At 52.3% G+C, this 21,878-nt stretch overlaps 1 protein-coding gene across 3 annotated transcripts in view; it reads left to right on the top strand.

Annotated features, from left to right (window-relative positions):
* Positions 1 to 13,790: 13,790 nt before the first annotated feature.
* The window catches only part of GRIP2 (glutamate receptor interacting protein 2), a 91,242-nt gene continuing 83,154 nt past the window's right edge, over positions 13,791 to 21,878 (top strand). For 2 of the 3 annotated variants that reach the window (XM_058566044.1, XM_058566052.1), the window contains exon 1: positions 13,794 to 13,918. In XM_058566044.1, the coding sequence (XP_058422027.1) occupies positions 13,864 to 13,918 (55 nt within the window). In that variant the 5' untranslated portion in view covers positions 13,794 to 13,863. Of the gene's footprint in view, positions 13,919 to 21,878 lie in introns of all 3 variants that reach the window. The other variant, XM_058566060.1, reaches the window with a different exon arrangement.

The raw sequence follows: 21,878 nt of genomic DNA on the forward strand, positions 1-21,878 counted from the left end.
GTGAGGAGCACAGATAATAGACGCAATACTAACATCTTTCCTGGGAAGAAAGGTACGGCAGGATAAAGCTAGGGGCGGTGTCCTTTCTCTCTGAGCGTTGGCCTCTCTGGGGTAAATAATGACACCCATGCAGCTGGAGGTGTCTGGCACTGGCCTGGCATGGAGTCAGTGCTCACTAAAGGGGTGCCTTCCCCTACCTGCCCACTCTCCTCTCTGCTGCCCGGGGACCGGTGTGAGCCACCCCTTCCTCGCTGGACAGCCCTGGCCGTCTGGGGCACCAGGAGAATCAATAGAGTCACAGATACAAAGGAAATTCCCAGAAGCACAGTTCTGACCACCCAGATGTTCCCACGCCTTTCTCAAACAGATTAGTGTCCTAGCAACTGGAAAAGAGTAGAGATGGTCTGTTTCTCTGTGGGAACAGAATGGAGAAAAGACATTGTTTAAGTTCAACCTTCTGAGAGAGCCCCACTGCATGCAAGGCATTTGGTGACGAGAGCATTCGGTTGGGACGCCCACTTCATTGCCATCAGCTGGTCGCGTCCTGCTTTGAGAACCCTCACTGACTCCCTGTTGTCATTGAGCGCAAATAGAATGGGACTCTTGAGCTCCTCCACCAGACCTGTTCCCTTGGAGCCTCCAAACCCCTCTTCCTCATCTTGATTTAGGGTACCCCATCCACTCAGAAACCTGGGGGCCTCCTCGACTCCTCCCTGGCCCTCACTCTCACAAGCAAACCATGAGCACATTCCATCGGCCCTGCCTCCAGTGTGGCTCTGCCGTCTGTTTCCTTCTGTACCTGCTGTCTAGTAAGACAATCCTGCTGTGTAACAACCAACCACGGGCCTCAGTGCCTACAACAAGCTTCTACTCACATGTCTAGATGAGCTGGGAGTGGGTTAGGCACTCCGCTAATCTTGACCGGGCTCACTCATATGTCTGGGGGTTGCTGGCTGGCTGTGGATCTAGGTTGGCCTTGGCCTGGGGCAACTCCACGTTTCTCATCCTCCGCCAGGCCAGCCCAGGGGATGGCGATGGCAGAGGCACAGGGCAAGCACACCACGGGCCCATTTTAGCCTCTGCTGGTGTCACATCTGCTGACATCCCATTGGTCAGAGCAAGTCACATGGCCAAGCCTGGAGTGAAGGAGCAGGATGCTGCGAAGTTAAATGGCAGAGGGGGAGGCTACCCAAGGGGCGAGGAATTAGGATGCAATGGTGTGATCTCCCCTACCTTCTCTGCATTCCCACTGCCACTGCTTTGCCCCAGGCCACCGCTGGCTCAATTCTAGACCCCTACCCGGCCTCCGAGTTCCACCACACTTTCATGCCTCTTAAAGTTCACTCCCTTGCAAAATCACCCCTGCAGGCCCTTACACCCCCCCGAATCCCAAAGGAACTGCTAGCAATGTACACGTGACCACATCTCTCCCCCGCCTAAAACCTCTCCGTGGCTTCCTCTTGCCCTTAGAGTGACATCCAAACTCCTTACGGGGATCTGTAAAGCTCTGAGGATGAGGCTTGGCCAGTTTTCTCGGCTTCATTTCTGGCCACTGTCTCTTTCCTCCGAATCTTCCAGCTTCTGAAGTCCTCACTATGTGCCTCAGACTGGCTCAGCTTCTTCCTCTCTCAGGGCTTTTGCACATGCCGTTCCCTGGGCCCAGAATGTTCTCCCCGTACCCTGCTTATGACTGCCTTCTCCTTACCACTGAAATCTCAGCTTAAATGCCACCTCCTCACAGAGGACTTCCCTGATCATCCTCCCAAAGTAATCTACTTTGTCTCTGTTGTAGCCTCTTTGTTTTCTTCTCACCACTCATGAAATCTCAGATATTTTAACTTTTCTCCTGTTTTCTTCCCCTTCCCCCCTAGAATGTGAGCTCCATGAGGGCAGGGACTTTGCGCATCTTGTTCACCGTTTGTGCCCTGCACCCAACACGCAGTAGATGGTTGCTGTGGACTGAACTGTGTCCCCCCTCCCAAAGTTCCCAAGTTGAAGCCCTGACCCCCAATGTGATGGTGTTTGGAGGTGGGGCCTTTGAGAGGTCGTTAGGGTTAGATGAGGTCATGGAGATTACTGCCCTCGTAAGAAGAGGAAGAGACACTAGAGCTCTATCTCCACATGAACACAGAGGAAAGGCTGTGTGTGGATGTGGTGAGATGGCAGCCACCTGCAACCCAAGGAGAGAGCCCTCCCAGACACTGGCCTGGTGGCACCTTGATCTTGGACTTCCAGTCTCCAGAACTGTGGGAAAATAAATCCTGATTGTTGAAGCCATCCAGTCTGTGGCATTTTGTTGTGGTGGCCTAGCTGACAAAGACAAGGGTCCAGGTAGATGAAGGACTAAAGTAAGTTTTTCTCGTTCCAGCACTCGAGGCTCTACTATCCTGTTCCTGCAAAGACGCCAGGGAGAGGGTGGGATGGGGGGGAGAACAGCTGGGGTCTGGCATTAGGCCTGTCCCCCGGCGGGGAGAACCCATGGACAGGATGGTGGCCCTGGAGTCTGTATAGACACAGTCCCCAGCTCAGTGTCCAGCTTAGCCAAAGTGGAGGAGTGACCAGAAAGCACAGTAATTTCTGAGCCCAAATCCAGCCCCAGGGACATTTGTTCCACAAATATCTATTGAGCACCTTACTCTGTGCCAGGGACCAAGCTTGGGGACCTGGGAAGCATTGGGAAGGACATTCTTCTCTTTCATTGAGCAAACATTTAGCACTTCTTCTGCATGAGCACAGGGCCAGGAACATTCCTGGGGCATTTCTCTGCCGGTCTTGTCTGTGGCGACCCATTCACCTACCTGTCTGTGTCCCTCACTGGTCCCCCAGCACCTTGGGCTTAGAGACTTCATCTGAGAGATTCTGGCACCTGTGGGCCTGGCACACAGCATGGAGCTGGAGAAAGGGGCACTGACTGAAAGTGACAGGCACCCAGAACTTGCCCTCAAGAGGCCGCAGTCGGGGCAGTGACAGTCTGATCATCAACAGCATGACAAGGCTGTCCTGGGGACAAAACAAGCCCAGATGTGGGGAGGTGCTGGGCTCATAGCAGGTATCGCATCAATAGTTTTAGTTCCTCACTCTTGCAAAACTCTGACTTATAGTTCCTGACCCTGGTCCAGTGCCCTCTCCTATAGGAAGTGTTTTCTTTCTCTCCTGTTGTAGACACTGTTAGTGCCCTACCCAGATCCCCATTACCAAAACGGGCACCCAACCCCCAGCCCTGTGAGTGTTGCTGCCAACAGCTCACAGTTGCACCCTTCTCTGGAGAACACCTGTCAGCCGATGGGAGCCTCCCTGGGGGACATCTGGGACACCACACTCTTCCCATGGGATGACAGAACAACCTGCCAAATGTCGTTCACACTCCAGAGCAGCTCGTGGGGTCAGGCTGAGGCTAGACTTTTCCTGAACCACATCCTTGCTCGGTTTCTTCCCTGCCTCATCCTGCTTCCCTCCCTCCCTCACCAGCTACTCCTGAGCTTCCCCTCAATAAACACTTGCACAAGAGGCCCCATCTGAGGCTTTGCCTCCAGGGAACCTAATCTAAGACACTGCATTTTTTCTATAGATATACTGTTGGGGGATGTAAGCCTCTTCCAGGCCTGGACCCTAAAGCCCTCTCTAACATTCCTGCCTACTGTTTCCCTTTCCACCAGCTTAAGGTATATGACTGTGTGGAAATGGTGGAGTCACAACATAGAGGAACTCCGTCCCCAAATCACTGCGTGAAGGGGTGGACTTCACACGAGTGAGAAATGACCTTATGTCACACTGGAGATGTCACACACTTAGAGGTCTGTTTGTCCGGCAGGTAGAGGCGCTGTAACTGGTGCATTCGGGTTTGGTCGTTTGTAAGCCCGGCTGATGCTGTGGAAAGAAGGTGAGCTTTGGAGTTAGACGAAATTGGAGTTCCAGTTCCGCCCTACTGACCCTCGCTGAGCCTCCGTTCCCTCCTCCACAGAGGAAAAAGCACAGACCTTCCTTGGAGGGTCATCTGGGCGTTAAGTGAGATCATACTCAGTCATGGTGCCGAGCCTGGCACAAACTTGCCAGAGGCTTGGTAAATGCTAGTTCCTCTCCCCAAAATGTCCACGATGCAGGCCCCGGAGTTTGGGGCCTGCTTGCACACTGTGTGTTCTAGGCCTGGGCAGCATGCTCCCTGAGCACGCCGAGGAGAGGGGTCTATGGCTAACATGGTGTGCTGGTTAATTTTGTACGTCCACTTGACTGGCCGTGGGGTGCCCAGATATTTGGCCAAGTTTCTTTTTGCTTACAAGTCTCAGTTTCCTCATCTGTAAAATGGGAGAGTTGACTAGATGAACTATATGACTCCTTTTAGATACTTGTCTTCGTGATTGGAAATGTGGTCCTTACTCCTTGGGCTGGCGTTGAAGGAAGAATCTTCCTTCAGCCCAACAGGTCTTTATTACTTTCTCTCCCATGATTCACATGTACAAACATTCTGCTCCTCTGATTCCCAGTGTCCCTTGCACCACTGTCCATTTCCCTGTGGTACCCATGTCCTCCTAGCAGGCCTGCTCTACCCCTTGTGAAGATCTTTCTCATTCCTAAAGGCCCAGCTCAAATACCACCTCCTTCATGTAGCCTTGCTTGAACTTCAACAAGATATGACAAGATTTCTCCCTCTCCTTAAAATCCCTGCTAAATTGCCTGGTGGAAGGGACTGTGACTTAAATATTTGTGTATTTGCCTTGACCACAGTCCCTGCACTTAGTAAGTACTTTCAAAATATGTATCGAATTGATTCCATTTTATATTTACAATCTTACTATTTTTTTTCTATCTCTACCACCTGTTTTATGTTTTGTTTCCTCTTTTCTTTCCTTATCATAGATGGAACAGGTAGTAATTTTATTATTTCACTTCCTCCTCTGTTAGCTCGTTAGTTACATGTTCTTTGATAACTAATTTAGTGGTTACCCTCGATATTACAAGGTGCCTCTTGGACTTATTAGAGTCCAATGTAAATGATTTTATCACCTTATAGATGATGTGAGGACCTTACTATTTTACCTCCATTTATGTTTCTCCCATTGTTGTCATACATTTTAATGGTACATATATTTTCAACCCCGGAAGACGTTATTATAGGTTTTTGTACAGTCAAGTTTTGTTTCAACTTACTCTTACCCTTCATTCCTTTGCATGTTCATATTTCCACCTGGGGTTATTTACCTTCTGCTTGGAGAATTCCCTATAGAATTTCTTTTAGTGTGATCTGTTGGTGACAGTTCTCTCAGTTGTCTGTATCTGTCTTTATTTTCCCCTCATTTCTGAAGGATGTTTTCTCTGCATACAGAATGTTAGGTTGGCAATGGTTTTCTTTCAGGACTTTAGCTATGCCATCCATTGTCTTCCACCTTCCAGTGCTTCTATCAAGAAGTTAGCTGTCAGTATTACTGTTGTTCCTTTGAGGGTAATGTGTCTTTTTTCCTTTGACTAATTTTAACTTATTTTTTTGCCTTTGGATTTTAGCAATTTTACTCTTATGGGCTTAGGTGTGATTTTCCCTACGTTTATCCTCCTTAGAGTTTGTAGCATTTATTGGAACTGTGGTTTGATATCTTTTTATCAATTTTGGAATGTTCTCAGTCATTATCAGAACTATTGCTTCTGTCCCATTCCAGTTCTCTTCCCCTTCTGGGACTCTAGTTCCATGCATGCTAGACCTTTTCACTGTCTCTTTCCTGTGTTTTCCATTATTTTTGCTCTTTATATTGGAGATAGTTTTCTGCTTATTTTTTACTGAGCTGTCTTCCAATCCACAAATCTTCTCTTCAGATGTGCACAGTCATCTGTAAGCCCATCTATTGAGTTCTTGATTTTAGTGATTGTATTTTTCCATTCTTGAATTTCCAATGGATTATTTCTTATAAATTCCAGCTCTCTGGTGTAATTCTACATTTGTCACATTTTCTTGAACATATCAATCACAGTTATTTTAAAGTCTGTGCCTGATAACACTAATATCTTGGGTACCTTTGGGTCTATGTCTATTGTTTTTTTTGTTCATTTTGGTTCTGTTTATTGGTGTGTCTGGCAAAAATTTTTAATTGAATGTCAGACATTGAGCATGAAAAATTGAAGACAGGGGCCGGCCCCGTGACTTAGCGGCTAAGTGCTCATGCTCTGCTACTGGCAGCCTGGGTTCAGATCCCGGGTGCGCACCGACGCACCACTTGTCAGGCCATGCTGAGGTGGAGTCCCACATACAGCAACTAGAAGGATGTGCAACTATGACATACAACTATCTACTGGGGCTTTGGGGAGAAAAAGGGAAAAAAAGGAGGAGGATTGGCAATAGATGTTAGCTCAGGGCCAGTCTTCCTCAGCAAAAAGAGGAGGATTGGCATGGATGTTAGCTCAGGGCTGATCTTCTTCACACACAAAAAAAATATTGAAGATAGTCTTCATGACATTACCTTCTCCCGGAGCAGACTCGCCCTCTCCCATGACATAGCTAGAGTCAGGGCACATCACCTTAATCTAATCAGCAGCTGCCCTGACTCAAGTCTAGGGTTGTAATTTTTGTAAGTTTTGGTCCCCCTGTGGTGCCCCCCTTACTCCTGGGCTATCACCCTCAGTGGTCCCAACTAAAAGCCTGGGATGATTCCTAGGGCTTCTTCTCCCTGATGGGCTCTGAACTCCCATTTTGTCTCCTGGGTTCTGTGAGATGGAAGGACACTGCACTCTGCCCTTCAGTCGCTCTCTGCTTGACTAGGAACTGGTGAATGCCCAAGGGGAGAACCAGTGCTGAGGGTCAAGCTTACTTCTCTGTGCCTCCCTTCTCTCCAGGATCTTCAAGTCCTGAACTTCAATATTGACTTGTCAGCCTCATGAGACTGCTTAGAGTTCGTGTGGCTTCCCCGCCTCTCACCCCGTGTGGAGAATCGGCAAAGGACCAAGGAGGCAAGGTTGGGTTCATCTCAACAAGCTGCCCTTCTGTCTAGGATCTTGATCGCCAAGTCCTGGATACCTGTGCAGCCCTCTGAGACACACACTGCATATGAAATGGGGCTATTAGTATCCTCCATTCTCCTGGCTTTTGAAGAAAAGACTATGATGGGTTTAGAAAAAACCAACAAATGTGCAAACGTGAAGGGGTGAACAGAGATGGTTTTAGTCATTTCTTGACACATCTCAAGTATGGAATCTGCTTATTTAAAGACATTTCTTGGTGATGTTTGGCCCAACCCCATGGACACTGACCTCGATTAACGGTCAGGCAAGCAAGGCAGTCTCCTGGTGCCCCAGTCTTAGGGCGCAAAACATGCTTGCAAATGTAGCAAGATGGGTACTCCCAGGACTCTTTGGAGCAGACTCCTCTGTGAGCTGAAAGAAATCATCCTCTGGCGAGCCCCTGTGGCTGAAGCAAGGGCGAGACCTCTGAGAGCACGCCCACTAACTGGTCTTCTAACGGAAGGGGGTGCGGGGGTCAGGCTTTTGTTTTGCTGAGTAAGACATGCAGGTTTCTGGCCTGAGCTGAGCTGCAGGGGATGAGGAAAGAGACACTGGCCCCCCGCATGTTCCACCTCACCCTTACCCATGCTGCGCTGGGCCTTTTCCCTGAGTGCCTGTGGCTGAACTGGTGTTTAAAGAATAGTCATTTCCACGTGACTCGAATGCTGGGCTGCCTGGGGCTCCCAAGCCGTTCTTCTGGCCCAGACGCTAGACGCTGCTGTTCCTCAAAGGGAGCTGGGGTGCGTGTCCCCCGGGGACCACTTGGTGGTGGAGCGAGAGGGGAGAAGTCGGCTTCCAGCTTTGCCGGCTGGCGTGAGCGTGAAGGCAGACTCTGGGGTCAAAGGGCTTTCTTTCTACCCCAGAATATGATGGGCCTCCTCAGCCCTGGCCTTTCTGTGCAGAGACCCCAGACTCAAGAGCAGAAGGACGGGAGAGGACCCCTGGGCCCCAGTTCCCTCCTCACTGAGTGACCTTGGACAAGTCAGGGCCCCTCTCTCAGTTCCAGGTACTTTTGCCATAAGTGTTCTGCTATAGACATCTTGGCCAAACATTGTCACTGCATAACTAGCTGGTGGTGAGGCAATTTTGCCATAAGAGATAAAAGAACTGGTTGACCAGTTTGGTTTCAACTGGTTGACAGCTGAACTGGTTTCACTTCTCTATTGGGGCAGTTCTCCTGTTTTTATACCATATAAATCTCAGCTCCATGTTTCCCATAGAACTTTGGAACGTCTGTCAGCAGACATGTGACAATGCGTCGAGAATAAACAACAGTGTGGAAGGCTTTTCACAGCACAGTACACAGCTCAGTTACAAATACGCACCTCATATCTAGAGACTGATACCCTCTCAAAGACAGAAGAAATCTTAGTGAAAAAGAAAAAGTGTGATGGGTGCTGAATGAGGAGACCAATCAACAAGCAGAAAAAAAAGTACAATAATATGAAGGAAAGACTTTGGAGACAAGTGCTTAGGTACAAGCCACAAAATAAAATCAGTTATTTGTGCAGTATTGCCATGAATCTACACACATTTTAAATGTATTCAAATATTTCGTATTTTGCAATAAAGTCTTTTTAATTTTGTTATTCATTTTTCATGTTTCCTTATGTCCTTTTTCATGTCCGTCTTTTATTTTTCATGATATTATCTTTTACAGCAAAATTGTCTTACGGCCAGTTAGTTATGCAGCAAAAATATTTGTGGCAAAAATGCTTGCAGCGAAGATGTCTACGGCAAAGATGCTTACGGAGAGGATACCGGACATGCCCTCTTCTCATCTGCATTTGTCCATGCTGCAGAATAAGGGGTCAGACTGAGATGTCTTCCAGCTCTATGCACCTGGGATGCTTTCCATTGAACGCCCCAGGCCCCTTACCTCCTTTCATCACAGCTGCACTGCAAGGTTGGGGGTTGTGAGCCCCACTTCACAGACGGGTGAACTGAGACTCAGAGAAGGACAGTGACCTGCCTGAAGTCACGCAGCAAATAAGCTGTTTCCTTAGGGTGCAAGAGCCTAAGAGCAAGGACTTTGTCCAAGGGACTGATTTCCCCATGCACAGAGTGCAGGGCCTCGCACCCAGCAGTGCCCAACCACACCCACTGAGGGAGTAAATGAAACGGTGTGGCTGGGGTCTCAACCCAGTGGGATTTGAACTCTGGTCTTTCCAGTGCACAGTGCCGTTTCCAGGCAGTCTAGTGAGAAATGTTTGGGTTATTTTCTTGGAAGGGGAAGAACATACAGAAATGTGGAATACAGACTGTTTGATAGCAGTAATCAGGGAAGGGGTGAAACAAAGCTCAGGACAATGGAGAGCCTGAAAAGGAGGCAAAGTGTGAGGAGCTCAGACCAGAACACGAAGGCTGTTCTCAGCCCCGCTGGGGTCCTGCTGTAATTGCCGAGCTGTTGGTGCTGGCTGCAGTAGGCTCCGTAAGGCGGCTGGCTTGCTCGGGAGTGGTGACCTTTGTACAGGGTTCTCTGAACTTTTGTGGTCTCATGACCCTATTGGTGAAACAATCTGGGAGTACATCCCCCCACAGTGTGTACACACTTATACATTAAATATGTGTACCATGGTCAATCCATATATTAAATACCAGTAAAACTTCCTGTTGTTATTTTTTAGATAATGAAAAGAAAGACAGGTAACAATAGTTCCTTCCTGCACCCCAGTGGTTTGCTCAGCTCCCCCGCCCCACCAGATGAGGTTGTACCTGCTCCCCTACCCCAAAGGCTGGCAGGTTCCCAGGAAGTGCGGTCAGAGTCCAGAAGGTTCTAGTGCACCAGCCCCGTGCACCTGGAGCCAAATCTGTGCCCCTTCTCCCCAGGGAGCCCCAGCAGGGGGGCCTGGAGGCCTGGGTGGGACAGGGGTCTCGCCACCTCACGGTGAGTAACCCTGGCTGAGTTCTGTCCCTACTTCGGTTCTCGGTTTCTGCCTGTGGCAGGGCTCCGTCTCATCCAGCCTCCTGCACAGCGACCTGCTCAGAGGTTCAGGATGGGGGCCATCAGGACCCAAGTGTGCTAGGTGGGCAGGCGGGGTCCTTGAGGAGGGGGCAGACCCTCGGGTCAGCTGGCCCTGCTTGTCTGACGGCCCCCTGCAGCTACTGGTACTCAGGGTACCTCTCCCATTTCTGCGGGATTAATACACTAGGAAAGGCAGCTAACGCTTACAGAGGCCCTGCTACGAGCCAGGCGCTCAGTGCTTTGCACGCATTAACTTGTAACGAGCATTAACTCATTAACCCTCACTACAGGCTTATCAGGGAAGTGTGATTGGCATCACCACCCCACTTTACAGATAAGACAACCGAGGCACAGTTCAGACACTGTGAGTGCGGCCGGCACCTGGCTCTGGAGTCCTCCGGGTCCTAAACCACTCTGGGCTCCTCCTCCTGCTACTCCTGCTCCCGCCCTCCTCCATTCATTCGCTTCTCCCCCATCGCTGCTCCTCCTCCTCCGTCTATTCCTCCGATTGCTTCTCCCGTGACTGCCACACTGCCCCCTTGTCCTGTTACATTGCCGGGTGACTCACTTGTCCCCATCTTGGTCCTATCTCCTGTGTGACTCCCCCAAGCGTTTGCACACCTTCTCCCTCCACTCTCCCCACCAAGCAGCGGCCTCTCCTGGGCCACCCCTCCCGTTCCCGCTGCGGTTCTTCCTGTTCAGCTCGTCTCTTTCTCCTCACTCTCTCTACTCTCTCGTTACTGCTATTCCTGTTCCTCTTCTCAACCTTACTCTCCGAAAGCCCTCCTCCTCCTGTGACTACTACTTCCTGTCATCACTCCTCCTGGTAAACGCTGTCTTCTCTGACTCTCCCGCAGCCCTGTCGCTTTTTCTCTGACGTCTCCTCCAGGTAGCAGGACTTCCTCTAGTACTCGTCCTCCTCTTCTTTCCTGAGACATTTCCCCCTTCCGTGGGTTTCAAAAACACTTGCCAGTTCTTCGGCCTTCCTCCCACAACAGGTGGAGCCTGCGCCACCTCCCTGGAATTTGGGAGCCTTGTGACTGCGGAGGATGGCAGGAGGTGATGCTCTGTGGTTTCCGAGGCTGGGTCCCGGAAGGGGATGCGGCTTCCGCCTGGGGCGCTGGCACACTCGCTCTGAGCCCCACCTAAGACGGTCAACTGCCTTGAGGCCGCCACGCTGTGAGGAAGCCCGGGCCACATGGAGAGGCCGTCGGTAGGCACTTGAGGCAGCAGCCTCAGCTGAGCCCAGCCTTGGAGTCGTTCCAGCTCAGGGCCCAGGGAGTGAAGAAGCGTCCGATGATCCCAGCCCCCAGCCTTCGAGTCTTCCCAGCTCAGGCCCAGATGTCGTGGAGCTGAGCCATGCCCTCTGCCTTGCCCCAGCTCGTGATCCATAGAATCCATGACCATCATAAAACGGCTGTCTTGTGCCACTGAAGGTTAGAGTGGGCCGACGTGCAGCAATAGCAACAGGGAACCGGAACACCTCACTTATGCTGTCCCTTCTCCTGCTGTCACTCCCCTCCTCTCCTGCCACAGGAGGCGACTGGGCCTCTGCTCTGCCCTCCTAACTGCCTCCTGACGTCTGCGCTGGTACCCTTGCCTCTTCCGTCAGTGATCCCAGCCCTGTCATCCACATCCTGGCTGTGAGGCCATCAGTCTGGGTGCAGAGAGGAGTACTCACAATTCTGCTGCCGGCGGAGACTCACGTCCTTGTCAGAAGCTCACAGCCGTTAAGACGAGTTCTGGAGTCAGCACTCTGCTGATCCGCCCCTCCCTCGCCCCAGCCCCCTCGGCCTGCGCCCTACTTACTGAAGTGATTAATAATTCAGGAGTAATACGGGGCTGGGATGTGACCCATCTGAGGGTCTTAGGATGGGTGATAAGTATATCAGATGGACTGCGTGGGCAGCACTGTCTGGGGGCTTGGAGCTGGGCAGATCTGGGTTTGAATGCCAGTTCTGCCCACTCCTGGCTGTGTGACCTTGGGAAAGACACTTAACCTCTCTGAGCCCCAGTGTCCTCCTTTGTAAAATAGGGCTAATTATACCAACCTTGCAGAAGTATTGAGGATCTAAGATCACATACAAAGACCACCCTTACCTTACAAAGGGGTACCTCTGAAGGCCAGAGTTTAGGTGGCTTCATAGATGGGACCAAGCTGCCCGGGACTCCATCACTGAGCTCCCTTTTGGAATACAAGCCCCTGCCTCCAGCTCTGCTGGACCCTGTTAGGAGGTTATGAGGATCTCTGGTTTGGAGGGGGGAATCTGAGGCTCAGGGAGATAATAGGTGATTGGCCCAAGGACACACAGCTAAAAACTAACAAATCCGGATCCAAGCAGAGGCCACTTGCTTTCCTCCCAACACTCAAGGAAGGTAGAGCATGCTCTGCACCGACCACCACGTTCAGACTTAACTCAGCTGTGGACTAGCAAGACCCTCTCCCTCTGAGCTGGAGGGGGAAGGAGGGCCCCAGGCAAACAGGCTGCCTTGGTTGGGCAGGGGGAGGCAGCCTTTACTGAGGTATAAACGCTTTTTAATATTGTTGTAAACATTTATTTATTTAAAAACTTCAACTTATTTTTTGGATAGGTAATGCATTTCCAGGGTCCAAAATTTCAAGAGGCATAAAAGGGGATTCAGTGAAAAGTGAGTCTCCCCCACCTGCTCCCGACCACATGATTCCTCTCCCAGAGGGGACCAGTGTTTCTGCTGGAGATAATTTCCCACATGCCCCAGCAAAGACAAAGGTAGAGCCTTCCCTCCTTTCCTCTGCACATATTATCAACACTGTTCTTCATTTTGCCCTGTTTCAAAGAATGCCCTCCTCCTTTTTCACAACTGTGTAGTACTCCTTTGTCTGATTGCACACCATGCCTCTCCCTCCTCCTCCCTCCTTCCTATGGAGGAAGCAAATAGGACCTTGGTGCCCCTTCCTCCAGCTGTTCTTCCTCAGTGCCTCTGAGACCTGGTGAGCCCAACAGCTGTCCGGCAGATGCAGGAGCACTGTGATTGGGTGCAGTGGACAAAGCCTGCAGACAGACAGACCTCCTCTCCACCGGCCTCCAGCCTTTGCTGTGTATCCTCTGACATCCCCCGCCCTCTCTGAGCCTCCTTTGCCTCCTCTGCAAGATGCAAATGAAGCCTTCCGTCAGGGGCAGAGGTGAGGGCTCCTGTGGAGGGTCTTAGGCCTCTTACAGGCCTGAGGCCAGGGGGCACTCACTCGTTCATTGATTCACTCATTCATTCATTTATTCACTCATTCATGAGTTTATTCACGTCACTTATTTACATATTACTTCATCCATTCACTGACTCATTAATTTAATCATTCATCAGTTCACTCACTCATTCATTCATTGAATCACATTGAGTTACTCATTCATTCAGTCACTTATTTTCTCACTCATCCGTACACCTGTTTGTTCCCTCATTCACCGGTTCATCCACTCACTTATTCACCTATTTATTTACGCTTTATTGTTTCACTCATTCATTCATCCATGAATTCGTGGTGATCAGTGTTATTAGGATGTGAGTTGCAGAGCACTGGGGTGGGGGAGATTGGAGATGGGGTGTGAGGGGGCCGTTGGAGGTTAGCGGCACCGGCGAGACTGCTCAGGCCCTTTGGGGTCCCTCTCCAGCACCCCCTCCGCGCCCGCGCCCGCCCCCGCCCGCTGCCCCGCCCCCGCGCCGGGGAAAGCGCGCGCTCTCGGGGAGCGTCGCTGGTCGGCCGCGGGCTCGGAGCCCAGCGGAGCGCCTGGCGGCCGCCCCGGCACCCCCACCCCTCGGCGGCCGCCCATGCCCGCCGCGCCCTGGGCCCGCGGCCCTCCCCAGCGCTGCGCCGCCAGGCCCGGCGGGGGCGGGGCCGGGGCCGGGCTGGCGAGGCCGGGCCGGGCCGCAGGGCGGCCGCCGGGATGCGGGGCTGGCGGAGGAACCTCGCGCTCTGCCTGCAGCGGCTGCCGGACGAAGGTAGGACACGGCCGCTGCCCAGGCCGGTGAGCACCGGCGCGGCGCGGGGCGCACACGCCGGGGGCGCCTGGTGAGGGTCCCCGCGGGAAGCGAGGGGCGGGCGGCCGCATCTGGGGCGCGGGAGGCGGGCGCCTCTGAGGCGAGGAGCTTGCAGGGGTCACCGCAGGACACGCGGTGCAGCGCGCAGCCTGGCCCGGGAAGCTGCAGGGGGCTCCACAGGGCGCGCGGCGGCGGGACCCGGGCAGGGCGACCGCAAGGGGCTGGAGCGAAGGTTCTGAACGTTCGAGGGCGCATCCCTGATCCGGCCCGCGAGTCGGGTCCTGGAGCGAGCCCGGGCCGGCGCGGCGACCACGTGCCTCCTCGCTCCGGGCGAGTGTGCCCAGGGCCGGCACATGCGGGCGCTCACGGCCGGCGCCTGGGGATCCCAAGGCTGCGGTCGCCGGGACCCAACTTTCCTTTGCACGCCCGGCAGCACCCCCGCACCGACCCCCGAGTCTGCCGTTCCTCAAAGTTGCAAAGAGGCTGGAGGCGGGAGGGGGTGCGGGGCGGGGGTGCACTTGGCCACACTGCTCCCTGCCCGGCCCGGCCCTGCCGCAGCGCTGCGGCGCAGCCCCCTCCGTCCGGGTGTCTCCAGGGCTGCTCCACCCCTGTACCTGTTGTCTGAACCGCTGGCAGCCGAGGGAGGAAGAGGAAGGACCCGCGCCCGGGTCCTGCCACCGCTGAGGAAAGTTCGCATTGGGTGCTAATTAAGAATTGCCGAAACTGAATCGGGGGGCAGAGTAAGGTGGGCATGGCGGCTGCCGACCCTCTGCTCTTTTAGGGGGGCGTAATGGCGGACCTGTGGGCGCCGGTACTGTGTGCCCTGTCGCCTCCCGTCTGCCTCTGTCTTTCACCTTCACAGCCATCCCCTCAGGAGGGTGCTGTCGTTCTTTCCACTTCACAGGTGAGGACACTGAGCCTCAGAGAGAGCAAGCCTCTTGCCCAAGGTCACTCAGCCAGTAGGTGGTAAAGCTGGGATGCGAACCTAAGTCTAGGTGATGGGCAAGATTTTGGTGGTGTCCAGGCCCCCTACCTCCTTCCTCTTTGCTCCCCAAGTTGGGCCTGGCTCAGTTCATGGGAAAGGATCCGTTTCCAACCTGGGCCACAGGCTCCTTTGTGGGACATGGGGGGGGGCGCCGAATGGGCGGGGGACAGTGAGAGCTGGTCCCTGGCCCTCCTGTCCTGTCCCTGGGGCTAAGTCATGTCTGTAACCCCTGCCCCGCTGCAGTCCTAGGTTCTCAGGGCCTGGAAGCAGAGCCTGTACAGGGTCTTGCTTTAAACTCCCATCAGGCCTTACCTGGTGCCCCGAGACCCCGGCAGGCCCACAGCTCTGCCCAGCCAACCCTCCACTTCTCCTTCCCCCAAGTAGGTGCTCATGGTGCAGCTTTAGGGCACAGAGGGTGCCCAGGTTTCCTCCCCTGGGGTTCAGGGAGGAGGCAGATGGATAGGGCTGCCAACAAGGAGGGGATCTTGGAGGGGTGCCCTTACTCAGTGGAGCTTCCCCCAAGGAGCGGAGTAGTTAAGATGGACATTGTACAGAGCTGGGTGCCCACCGCCATCCTTCAGTCTGAGCTTGGCCCTTCAGAAGATGGGGCAGCTCAGCCACAGGCATGCTCTGTGATCTTGGGCAAGTCATTGCCTCTCTCCAAGGCTCATTTTCTGTATCTGAAGGGGGAGGCCTGACACCTGTCCTGCAGGGTCCCTAGGGAGGATGAAATGAGGTCTTGGCCCTGGCACAGCACACAGTCCAGAGTGGGCTCAGAAATAGGGGCTGTGATGTCTTAAGAGGGGGGGTGTTGCTCTCCTGCTCCTGAGCCTCCCCCTGCTGTGTGTGTGTGTGTGTGTGTGTGTGTGTGATGGGTGAGGCTTGTGGGTGGCGTGTGTGTGAGGTGTGCCTGGAGGCACACGGGTGGCACGTTTCAGATGCTTGTGGGTGTGCATGAGGCTCCAGTGTGACATGTATGAGACGTGTGGGTCTGTGATGCCCGTAGTCACTTGCCTGCCACTGGCCACGTCACTTGAGAGGAGGCCACTTCTCCGTGCCTCAGTGCCAGGAGGTACCTAGCATTTGAGATTTCCTTGGAAAATCTTACTTGAGATTGATGCTTGAGCTCAGCGTTAAATCAGAGGGTGGCTGGTGCATCCACCCGCGCTGGCAAGAAATTACTATTTTAAAAAGACAAAATCCCCGGCCTTCTCTGGGTCACAGGAGAATTGGTTCCTGTGGGCTGGGTTTCAAATGAGAGACTTGAGAGGTGGGTCCAGCTTGGCGAGAGGCTCCTGGTGGGAGGTCAGCCAAGCCCCAGAGTGACAGGGAGAGATGCAGAGGCAAGGCCATAGGCTGGCATCCTCAGAGAAGAGCTTCAGCCAGCGGGAGGCACATTTTGAACAAGACCGGCTTGTCTGCTCATTCTGTGGTGTAATTTAAGGCCCTGGGGAGGGAAGAATGGGCTTGGAGACCAGACTCACGTCCCCAACTTAGGCCCCTCTGCTTGCCAGCTGTGTGACCTTGGGCACGCTACCTAATTCTTCTGAGCTTCAGTGTTTTTCATCCTGAAAGTGGGAAGGGTAACTTTGCAGAGTGGTCTTGAAGAGTTGGTGTGAACGTATCCTAGCGCAGGGCCTAGCACATAGTAGATGCTCAAGAAATACGCACCCTGCTCTTCCTTTCCTGATCTTTACATCTGCTTTAACTTCAGATTTGGGGAATGATCTGACATTGGTCAGTGGAGGTCTCAGGCCTTGCGGTGGATTTCTGGAGAACCTCAGGTTGAGGCTGTCCATGCCCAGGGTGTGGGGATCCAACTGAGTGTGTCTCCCATGTGGCTGCTTGAATCCGCCACCTGGCCTTGCCCACTGAGGTTGGCCAAAAGGGTGGTTATGCTCACCACACACTTACACAGCACACGTGTCCTGACCACTCTGCACAGCTTTTAGAACCTAAAGTAGTCCATAGTCACGTCCCTTGAAGAGAGACACACGCAGCCACTAGGATGGGGAACTCTGGATTCTAGCTTCATGATGCTTTTGAGGTGTGAGTGTGTGTGTGTATGACTTGTGTTCTAATGAATCTCCACTTTGACGTTTGTAGTCCTGTAGACAGCAACACATTTTCTTCTATTCACTGCAGTAAGGGCCTCCAGAAGACCCCTCCCCCCGCTCCCAGGCTCTTGCTGGTCTCCGTGCGGGACCAGAAAAATAAAAGCCAGTCTTCAACTTTGAGTTACCCCCAGTCCCTCAGATAGCAAAAGTTCAAGGTGCCCAGTGATGTCTGAACGTGAAGCTGAAAGCAGCAGCAAATTCCTATCAGGGAGGCTGCCCAGAGGAGGAGAGCACGGCGACCCAGTGGAGAAGTTCAGATTTCCACTGGCAGATTCTTCCCGTGGTGTGGCCTGATTCATTTTCCTCCTTATGCCAGTCCTTTCTGCTCTCTAATGGACTCCTGGAATGTTAGCCAGGAGGGTTAATAGAAAGTCATCACGTGCAACCCTTTTATTAGAGAGATGGGGCGATATAGAAACAGTGAGGAGGAAATGACTTTTTTTTTTTAATTGATGTTTTAATAGTTTTTAACATTGTGAAATTTTGGGTTGTACATTTTTGTTTGTCCATCACCATATATGTCTCCCTTCACCCCTTGTGCCCACCCCCTTCCCCTATTGCTCTTGGTAACCACAATATAGTTTTCTCTGTCCATGTGTTGGTTTATATTCCACATATGAGTGAGATCATGTGGTGTTTGTCTTTCTCTTTCTGGCTTATTTCACTTAACATAATACCCTTCAGGCCCATCCATGTTGTTGCAAATGGGACGATTTTGTCTTTTTTAATGGCTGAGTAGTATTCCAATGTATATATATACCACATTTTCTTGATCCAGTCGTCAGTTGAGGGACACTTAGGTTGCTTCCACTTCTTGACTATAGTGAATAATGCTGCAATGAACATAGGGGTGCATAAGCCTCTTTGGATTGTTGATTTCAGGTTCATTGGATAAATACCCAGTAGTGGGATAGCTGGATCATAGGGTATTTCTATTTTTAATTCTTTGAGGAATCTCCATACCGTTTTCCATAGAGGCTGCACCAGTTTGCATTCCCACCAGCTGTGTATGAGGGTTCCTGTTTCTCCACATCCTCTCCAACACTTGTTGTTTTTTGTCTTGGTGATTATAGCCATTCTAATGGGCATGAGGTGATATCTTAGTGTAGTTTTGATTTGCATTTCCCTGATGATTAGTGATGTTGAACATCTTTTCATGTGCCTATTGGCCATCTGTATATCTTCTTTGGAGAAGTGTCTGTTCAGGAAATGACTTTTTATTCATTCAACAAATATTTATAGGGCCCTATTCTGGGGGCCGGGGATAAGGCCATGAGCAAGACAAAGACCCTCTTGTAACAGACTTTACATTCTAGCGGGGAGACAGAGAACAAGTAAACAAGTAAATAGGAATGGACTAGTCTCAGAGTCATCAACGCAGGAACGTAGGACAATGTGGTGGCGAGTCCCAGGGGAGGGGCTTCTTTGGATTGAGTGGTGAAGGGTGGTCAGGGAAGGCCTCTATGAGAAGGTGACTTTTGAGCCAAGACTAAAGAGCAAGAAGTCTCAGCCACGCCAAGAGCAGAAGGAAGAGCTGTGCAGGCAGAGGGAACAGCAAGTACCAAGAAGAGCCCTGGTCTGCGAAGGGTAGTGTGGGGAGGACTGGTTCACTTGTTGGAGGCAGAGAAGGAAGAATGAGGGACCTGGAGAGTGATGAGCAGTGAGGCTGGGGGAGCCAGATCGTGAAAGCCCAGATCACTGTGAGGGAAGGAGTGTGGACTTTATTCTGTGACGGGAGCTGTTGGAAGTCTTGACCAAGGACTTGCGCTGGCTCTGAAGAAGAGCAAGGTTTTGAGCGATGGAGATGGCAGGAGGAGAGGCGTGCCAGGCAGAGGAACGGCATGAGTAAAGGAGCGGAGGTGAGATAGCTGCAGGAGCTGAGGTTGCCAGACAGGTAGGAACCAAAGGCGTCCAGTGCTGCTTTGGGGAGCTGTCCAGGGTTCTGAAAGGCACATCCAGTGTCTGCAATTATGGACTGTTGGGGGAGCGTGTGTGTGTGTGTGTGTGTGTGTGTGTGTGTGTGTGTGTGTTTCCGTGGAGCCCAGCTAGCTGATGTGTCCCTGTGCCGGTTACCTAGGAGACAACGGGAAGAAGATGAGGCGGGATCTGATTGGCTACTCGCTCCCACTGCTCATCTCTCTGTCAGAACTGCAGGCAGAGGTTACAAATGGTCCCTGCGGGCATGCCAAGTGCCGGAAGGGGAGCTTCGAATGTTCGCTGCCGGAGTCCTGTGTGTGTGTGTGTGTGTGTGTGTGTGTGTGTGCATGTGTGCGCGTGTGTGTGGTCGCCCCGAGTCCTGTGTGTATGTGTGTGTGTGTGGTTGCCCCGTGTCCTGTGTGTGTGTGTGTGGTTGCCCCGAGGCCTGTGTGTACGTGTGTGTGGTCGCCCCGAGTCCTGTGTGTACGTGTGTGCGTGGTCGCCCCGAGTCCTGTGTGTATGTGTGTGTGTGTGTGTGGTCGCCCCGAGTCCTGTGTGTGTGTTTGTGTGTGTGGTCACCCGACTCCTGTGTGTGCATGTGTGTGGTCGCCCCGAGTCCTGTGTGTGCGCGTGTGTGTGGTCGCCCCGAGTCCAGTGTGTGTTTGTGTGTGGTTGCCCTGAGTCCTGTGTGTGCGTGTGTGTGTGGTCGCCCCAAGTCCTGTGTGTATGTGTGTGTGTGTGTGTGTGTGGTCGCCCCGAGTCCTGTGTGTATGTGTGTGTGTGTGTGTGTGTGGTTGCCCCGAGTCCTGTGTGTATGTGCGTGTGTGTGGTCGCCCTGAGTCCTGTGTGTGTGTGTGTGGTTACCAGCACGTGCGTGTGCACGTCTTGAACAAGCGGCAGCATCGGAGCTAATGTGCTTCCTGCTGTGGCACACCTGCTCATTGCCTTAAGTCACGTGGGGGGTCCTGGATAAATTTGGGAAGAACCAGCCGGACTTGGGAAAGAGTCTTTTGTTTGGTTTTAATAACTACAATGTCAACACTGGCGCTGATTTTGAACGTCCCCCTGTACCTCCAAAAATGCAAATAAAGTTCTGAGGTGGTGGAAGGTGTGTCCCGCGACGTGGACGGTGATGTCAGTATGCAGAATTGCCCCCCCACCCCCAGCTGAGAAGGTTGGTAGAAGATTGTAGATCTGTTTTCTTCTCCTCTTTCCTTTTTTAAAACGATGTTATCTCTTTTCCTTCTACCTTGTGGGTAAAAGGACAAGGAGGCTACTTTAATTTTGCTTAGAAAGGGGATGGGAAGACAGACAAAAAAACCATATCGGAGTGATTCCTTTGCAGTTGACTTTCCAAAGCAGGAGCCCCCGTGGGCCTGGAAGAAAACAAAAACAGAACAACAAGGAACAGCTCCAGGGCTGCGGAAGATTGCGCATTCTCCGTCTCTCTTCCCCCATTCCCGCCTCCCACCTAGCAGGGCTTGGCAGATGACACAGCTGGTGAGGAAGGAAATGAGGATGTCCCTGCTCCCACTCTTGGCTTCTCTGTCCTGGGCTCAAGTTTTAATGTGCCATGTACGACGAGCCTTCTCTGCCTCTTCCTTGTCATCCTGGTAATTTTTTCCAGTGGGAAAAAAATCATACTATGCCTTCCACCCACCTCCCTATTTCCCTATTTTCAGAGGTATTTTATCTGAAACACATGTCTGGGGGTGGTTTTCCTGTGTTAATACATTACCCATTGTGCTCCATTACTTAGAGTAGGGGTCTCACACTTAAATGACTAAAGGGCAAGGCAAGTGACCCAAAAGATGAATGAAGGAGGCCCCAGAGCCTTTGCACTTGCTGTTCCCTCTGCTGGCTTGATCTTCCTCCACCTTATATGTACATGGTTCACTCACTTCATTAGATCTGTGCAACTGTCTCCTCAGAGAGGCCTTCCCTGACCATCTCACCTAAAATAGCAGCCCTCGGGGCCTGTCCAGTGGTGTAGCAGTTAAGTGCATGCGCTCCGCTTCGGCAGCCCGGGGTTTGCAGCCCGGGTCCTGGGCACGGACCTACACACTGCTTGTCAAGCCATGCTGTGACGGCCTCCCATATAAAGTAGAGGAAGATGGGCACGGATGTGAGCCCAGGGCCAATCTGCCTCGGCAAAAAGAGGAGGATTGGCATCGGATGTTAGTTCAGGGCTGATCGTCCTCACAAAAATAAATAAATAAATAAATAAATAAATAAATAAATAAATAAAATAGCAGCCCTTTAGCCCTGTAACTCTCTTTTTCTCCCCAGCACTTTGCACTGCCTGACCTTATGTCATGTGCTTGTTCACTGCCCCTCTCCCACTAGTCTGGGCCTGCCACGAGGGCTGGGACTGCGTCTGATTGTGCTCCATTGTCTCCCCAGTCACTAGCACTCTGCCTGACACATAGTAGTTGCTCGATAAACATTTGTGGACGAAGGGAGTGAAACTGGCCTGAGGGACAGAGTTGAACCAGACAATGTAGGCTTTATAGGGGCCCTGGCTCAGCCTGCCAGATCTTCTGATTCTTCTAGAGAAGGTAAAAATCCTGAGTTTTACTTACTACCTCCTAACTTTAAAATGTTAAACCCCAATTCCAACAAAGACTCTGAGGGTCAAGCAACACGCCCTTTGGAGTTTGGGGCCCCTGGACTTCATCGCAATCTAGCTGCAGTAACCTTTCTTCCCTCCTTTACCATCCTCAGACCTTGTTCTGCCACCTTGGAGCCTTGGCTCAGGCTGCGCGTCTGCCTGCATTGCCTCTCTCTCACCCTCTTCTTCACCCAGCATGTTACCGTTTCCTCTCGTTCCGACCCCGAGGCCGGCCAAGGGGCAGTTTCCTGCTGCCCCCCACAGCATGGCAGAAGGAGTCTCTCCCACCAA

Source organism: Diceros bicornis, chromosome 2, assembly GCF_020826845.1.
Source record: "Diceros bicornis minor isolate mBicDic1 chromosome 2, mDicBic1.mat.cur, whole genome shotgun sequence".
NCBI classification, from domain to species: domain Eukaryota; kingdom Metazoa; phylum Chordata; class Mammalia; order Perissodactyla; family Rhinocerotidae; genus Diceros; species Diceros bicornis.